The 7050-nt window shown below is 40.7% G+C and overlaps 1 protein-coding gene across 1 annotated transcript; it reads right to left on the reverse strand.

The window, feature by feature from the left end:
* Positions 1–900: 900 nt before the first annotated feature.
* Positions 901–1861, reverse strand: LOC143546004 (putative GDP-L-fucose synthase 2). The gene has a single exon (XM_077037761.1). It carries the CDS (start codon positions 1859–1861, stop codon positions 920–922), a length of 942 nt encoding a protein of 313 aa, XP_076893876.1. The 3' UTR covers positions 901–919.
* Positions 1862–7050: the final 5189 nt, after the last annotated feature.

Genomic DNA, 7050 nt, shown 5'->3' on the forward strand with positions numbered 1-7050 from the left:
TGTTCTCTCTTTTAATTCTTCATTATAGAGGGTAGAAAGGTAATTTCGCATGCATTTAACATAAAAGTTAACTCCGGTTAGTATAGTCAAAAGGACTTGGTGTAGAGACCGAAGTTGTAACTTCTCATACTTAAAACTTAAAACACCAAATTCTATAAAAGATGATCTTCATCAATATGCTCATCAGTTGTCATAGTTCACTTGCTGCTCACCAGCAGCCTTGTTACTTCTTATAGTTTTATGACATGGCAGATTTTAATACTTTGATGGCTATCTATGCTTGAAACAGAGATTGCTGAACTTGAGAGATGGTTGATACAAAGAAGGAACAAGATAATAAGTCATTTTGGTTTCAATAAAAAAAATAATGTAATAAATTTACAGGCTGTAAATTGGTAATGAGTTCATGTTGATCATGAATTGTCATCATGGATAGACTTTGAGAAACATAACGAATCTCACAGGTATTCAACACTGTAACACCATCATATTCAACTATTGTGTGGTTCGCCAGAAATAAACGAGCGGACTGTGTAGATCAGTGGTGGCTTCGGCCTATTCAGGTCCAGACGAACGCATGGAAAGCTAGAGATTGATCTAATAGCAGGCGAGTTCCATATGCCCTGTTTTAACTGTTTTTGATGCGTTTCGGGTTAATTACAGAAGTTTTAACATAAATCCGAAAAAGTAACACTAGCACAAGGATAATACCAAAATCTGCTATAGAAACAAAGTTCCAGAATTGAATACTTGATCATAATTCATAAATTGCTTGATTATTATTCAAACCATAATCACCAAAATATAGTATAGCTCTTAAAAAGTATTAGTAAATAACAATCACACAACAGGCACTGTAAATATAATAACCTTAAAACAGAAAACAAATTGGCACCGGTAACAACACACAGACGCAAACTTATTGCGTCGTAACGTACCATTTGTAAGTACCAACAAGACCATCCCGAAGCGAAATCTTCGGTTCCCAACCCAACTTGGCAAGCGTCGAACTATCCATAAGCTTCCTCGGGGTCCCATCTGGCTTTGAAGTATCCCAAACGAGCTCTCCTTCAAACCCGACAACCTCTTTAACCAACTCTGCAAGCTCCTTAATCGACACCTCCTTCCCACTTCCCACATTCACGTGCTCTAAATCCGAATAATTCTCCAACAGAAACACAACCGCATCCGCCAGGTCATCAACATGCAAAAACTCACGCAACGGTGACCCTGAACCCCACACCACCACTTCTTTTGCACCCGAAACTTTAGCCTCGTGAAACCTTCTCATTAAAGCGGGCAACACGTGTGAATTCTCGGGGTGGAAATTGTCATTTGGACCGTATAAGTTTGTGGGCATGGCGGAAATCGCGTCCCACTTGTATTGCAGCCGATACGCTTGGCACATTTTGATTCCGGCTATTTTGGCAACCGCGTACCACTCGTTGGTGGGCTCTAACGGGCTGGTGAGTAAAGCCGATTCGGGTATGGGCTGGGGCGCGTGTTTGGGGTAGATGCAAGAAGAGCCTAGAAACAAGAGTTTTTTGACGCCGTAACGGTATGCGGAGTCGATGACGTTGGTTTGAATCTGGAGGTTGATGGTGATGAAGTCAGCAGGGTAGGTGTTGTTGGCGTGGATCCCGCCGACTTTGGCTGCAGCGAGGATCACGTATTGAGGCTTTTCAATGGAAAAGAAGGTTTTGACAGCGGACTGGTTGGTTAGGTCTAGCTCAGAGTGCGTGCGGAGGATGAGGTTGCTGTAGCCGAGGGTGCGCAGGCGGCGTACGACAGCAGACCCAACCAGTCCACGATGGCCTGCCACAAAGACCTTGCCGGATTTGGGGGCGTCGGTGACTGTCATTTGTCAATCTGAAGAAAGAAAACCTAAACAACAAATCATATCTGTTTAAACAAACTGACAGCATTATTGCTAAGGAAATCAAATTATAAACGGGTCGTATTCATGGGTTGGTGACCCAAATCAGTCATGAATAGTAGCGAGATCTATGGACGTCAACAAAGAGGTTACGAAATCAAAGCTAATTCAGTTAGGTTTGAGAATAAAAAACAAGTATAGTTAAGTTTCATCATCTAAATGCAGGTGGTAAGTAAGTAAGTAATTAGGGCAAACATACAAACAAAGTTAGGGTTTGTAATAATAGAATAGAAATGACTTACCGGCGGCTAAATGAAAAAGAAACAAAATTTTGATCGTCAGGAATTAGATTTGATCTCCTTCCTTTGTGGCAGGCACTTTGTACCACTATTTTATACTTTCACCCCTCTACTTATCATACATCACTTTATTATTATTATTATTATTATTATTATTATTATTATTATTATTATTGTTATTCAATTACTCTATTTGAGTTTATTTACACACATAACGTTTTGATGAAAAGTTCGTTTAATAAATGAACGAACATGAACAAGAAAATTCTGTTTGATTAATTAAACAAGCAAAAATAAACAAAGCCCTTGCTCGTACAATTGCGTTCACGAACGTTAAGCAATGTGTTCACGAACCCGTTCATGTTCGTTTGTATATGTTATTCACAAAAGCTTTTTGTACATTTATTTATTTTATTTAAACATTTTATATATTTTTTTTAATTTATTGCCCCTAACATAAAATCTACATATAATATTAAAGCAATAGACTTTTTGGACAAATGACATAATCCTATTGGTTCATCACTATAGTTTCTGTATATATTGTCACACCCCAACCTAATGACAAAACAAGCCCGACACGACAATATTTGTATCATAGTTCAAAAGACATAGTTTCTATACATACTGTCACACCCCAACCTAATGACGAACAAGCCAGGGCGCGACAATGTTTGCATCATAGCTCAAAGACACTAAATAATTATAGTGACAATAACTAATTAATTTATTAATATCAAAGTACAGTAGTGCTCACAAAATCAAAATAAACCAAAGCATTACATTTAACTTAAAGCAAAAGAAATTGTTCATTGTTGTATTAAATACTAAGGTATAACTAGTGTCTTCAATCATCCTATGTAGCAACCTGCGATACGCGTAAAAATAGATATATTTGTCTTTACTTCAACTAGCATAACAATTAAATAAAAGTTGTCTTTTCACTCGAATCACATAGATAATGAGCTGCTCCGACGATATATGGTCATACTATAAGGATGAGGATGAGATACCAACCAACCATAAAACTTTAAATACATAGTCAAATAGCATGTAACAACTAATCGAGCAATATCACAATATGCAAATAATGGAATTGAGCTTATAATGTACTTGAGTAAATAAATAAACCTGAGTTTTGTGTATACAAAAGGCCCTCAAAACAAAATAGAAAAAAAGGAGATGTGATTATTCACCTTTGTGATTAAGCGAGCTATCACGATAATAAGAATAAAATAAGCGAGCTAACCGATCCAACATAAAACAACCTATAAAAACGAGAAGAAATCAACCTATAATATGTGAAAATATCATTAAAACCGAGAAGAATTCAACTGGAATCATATTAATATTCATTACGGTTCTCAAGTTATAACAAAAACAAGATTTAAGCGAGTTTTAAGATTATAAACATGTCTTGTTTTTAAGCAAGAAACCATAACATACATACACTACCAACAAATTTGAAGTTATTAAACCAGTGTACTCCAAACCCAATTCTATTCAAGTATATTGAAGAATTCTAACTGTACTCAAAACCCAATTCTATTCATGTATATTGAAGAATTCTATCGAGACGGGGGTCTCACCGGAAGCAGCCTCTCTATTCATACGGAGTAGAGGTAAGGCTGTCTACATCTTACCCTTCTAAGACCCTACCATAGCATTGCTATTGGTGAAATATGCTGAGTACGATGATGATGATGATGATGAAGATATATTGATTTTTATTGATATTGGCTTTTCAAAGAAAAAAAAATCTTCTCTCTCTCTCTCAAACACACACACACAAAACGCCGGCCCCTCACAACTTTGACACCCAAAATGAAAGGTCGGCTCTAAGAATTATAAAAATATTTTGGGCCTTAAGTAAAAGAAGTATTTTGTTGGGTTAAAACAATTTAATTTTAAAATGGACTTAATTGATTATAATTTGGGTTGTGTAAAAATTTGTATAAAAATAGACTTAAAATTGTCTCAAATAAGACTAAAACCAGTAACCTTTTGGTAGGGATTCATACCTTACCACTAAACCAAATTAGTTGTTATGTAATTAAGTTTAAACATTAACTATACATATTGTTTCACATTAAAATACATATAAATTAAAAAAAAATCGGGCCTAACAGGGTGTCGGGGCGGGGGTCGTAGACCACCCAGCCCCTTTTTTTTGGAGGGGGGGATACATGACGTATTGGGAGACTTTTGGTCTCAAAACATCTCCTAAAATATCTTACTACGCATGCATACATATGCATACACTACACTTCATTATAACCACGAAAATACTATAAATGACTAATGTGCATACAAACTGATACTATATTGTTAACAGAAGCTAAACTCTTAAAAATGAAATTTTTTATGTTCAAAGCAAGTATAGTAACATGTGTTGGTTATGAGTGAAGAAACACTAACCGGACCCCGGACAGATTACGGGTAACCTGGGGGTTGAATAGATGTTTCCCACGAGGGGTTAGACCCGGCAAAGATGGTTCTTCTGATAACCTGCAAAACAGACACCGTGAGCTCGTCACTGAGAAGGGGGGGGGGGGGTTCCTCCTTGTGACCACCCTCCGGCGTGAGAATCAGACTAGATTGCTCTTGAATATAAATGTATATTAAGAGATTGCTAGAGCAGATATCAGGTATAATATGTAATACGAGATAGTATATGATGATAAGATCATACCATTTGGGGTATTTATAGCCGAAGGTAGGTTTCCAAGGAGGTGTAGCCGGCTGAATAGTATTCCTGTTCTACCAACTGTGGCCTACGCACGTGCCATGCTGGTAGTTGGTGGGTAGGCAGCGGCTGACAGTGACCAGGCCTGCTGTGTACTATTCCTTTTCCATCAACTGCCGGCTATGCACGTGGTATGACAGGAGTTGGTGAGTAGGCAGCGGCTAATAGTGACATACAGTACAAGAGCATGCTGCTCGCCATACTGTTGTCAATGAGCTGTCGTATCTTTGGTCAGATCTTTTGCCCATACCTCGTCAGGTACAGTACAGAAGATCTTCCCGTATCGTACGGACTGGCTTAGTTGGGCGGGAGTATTCCCCCTCCCGCCTTTGTGCGGGATTGTTCCCGGCTTTGCTCATTCCTTCAGGTGACAACTGAATGATTGAGAGCTAAGTGCCTTGTGCGTGTAGCCTTGCTGCGCGGGTGGCCTTCCCTGATGGCTTGTATCCGCAGCTGCGGGAACAGGCAGAGTACTTCACCATTGGGAGGCATTTCCTGCGGGAACAGCTTGCGTACTGCGCGTAAGGACGTCACGTTTCTGAGCATGGTGGGTCCTGCGTATCCAGTTGGTTTCTGCGCAGACGTCTCTTTTGAAGGTGAGTCTTGCGGGTCCAACTGGGCTCTACTGGGACCTACCTCTTCAAGTCCCCCCAGTCCAATGTTCTTCTCATGAATGTTTAATAAAGTGAGGTGAACTTTTGGACTTAAGCAAAGGGTTTTGAAAATGGTTTTTTAAGGTTTTCCATGGGGATTCTTCCCGCGGAAGTCCTTGTCACTTGCAGAAATTCCCGACTTTCCTGCTTGATCTTTGGGTATGATGCGGGTAGGTCTGTAACCTCCTCGCAAGTCAGGAGCGTTGAGTCCCACTTGTGTGGATTCTCCATGAGGTTTTGGTAGTTTTGAACATAGTGATCAATTATGTTAAAACCACCAATTCCATCCTGGAGCTTCAAACAATGTAGTTCTCGACGTTCCCGCTATGCGGGGATGTTATTTCCGTTTCCGCAAGCATTGCCCAGAAGATCCTTTTTGGTTTCAATTCCCTGCGGAGCGCTAGGTATGTGAAGGGTTTTGCCTTGACACTGTACCCGCGCTCGTCTTACGGTTACTTTACTTCCAAGGTATTCCTGGCGTCAATTCCCTGCGGGTGCTAGGTATGTGAAGGGTTTTGCCTTAACACTGTACCCGCACCCGTCTTATGGTTACTTGGTTGCCAAGGTATTCCTGGCGTCAATTCCCTGCAGGTGCTAAGTATGTGAAGGGTTTTGCCTTAACACTGTACCCGCACCCGTCTTATGGTTACTTGGTTGCCAAGGTAAGGGGTATTTTCCCGCTTACTTTTGAATCTTTTTGAATTTTTGAAATTCGAAGGGTTGGTGAAAGGATAAGAACAGTCCAAACCTCTGAAACGTCGTGCGACGGTTTCTTCTGACTGTGTCAGGACGTGCAGGAAGTTATGGTGACGTGACAGTACATGGTCATTCCAGACGCTTTTTCAGGCGCGTGGGCGCGATTTTTCGGGCGCGTGGCCGCGAAATTAATGGTACGCGTCCTTTCAACAGCTGTTGCCAGCTTGCTTTTTGCCACGTGTCATAGTTTCATTGCACCTTCGATTTCTCTCTCTTCAGCATTAAATTCATCGCATTAATTGCGATTAGTATATAAAGGGGGAGAGGGTTCTTTGTAATCCACACTTTCACTTTTCTCTTCATCTTCAAAACGATTTCCGGCGAATACTCACCTTTTCAGTCGAGCATTCTCTTGAAATCGTTTTCTTCTTTTATCTGCAAGATGTCTTCTCACGATCTCGAAGCTACAGCCCAGGAGGCTGGGGTGTTCGCCGATGACAAGAGTACTGCTGGCGAGTGCCAGTGTGCTCTGCCTGTCGATCTGTATCAGTACATCGTCAGGAAGTTCATGCTCGAGTCTCTCGAGCCTGAGTTTCCTGAACCCCATCAGACGGTGTATGATGCCCCCAGAGGCAAGATCGGGGTTTATGCTGCATTCTTTGTCTATGGGAATCTTAGGTTCCCTTTGACAAAGTTTGTGTACCGTGTCCTGGAGAGGCACGGTGTGCACCTGACCGAGGTGCACCCGATGGCGATCGCGAAGATTCGCCACTTCGAGTG

Source organism: Bidens hawaiensis, unplaced genomic scaffold (assembly GCF_021521415.1).
Source record: "Bidens hawaiensis isolate Kalapana, Puna unplaced genomic scaffold, B.hawaiensis_p1.1 tig00014142_1, whole genome shotgun sequence".
In the NCBI taxonomy this organism is placed as follows: Eukaryota; Viridiplantae; Streptophyta; class Magnoliopsida; order Asterales; family Asteraceae; genus Bidens; species Bidens hawaiensis.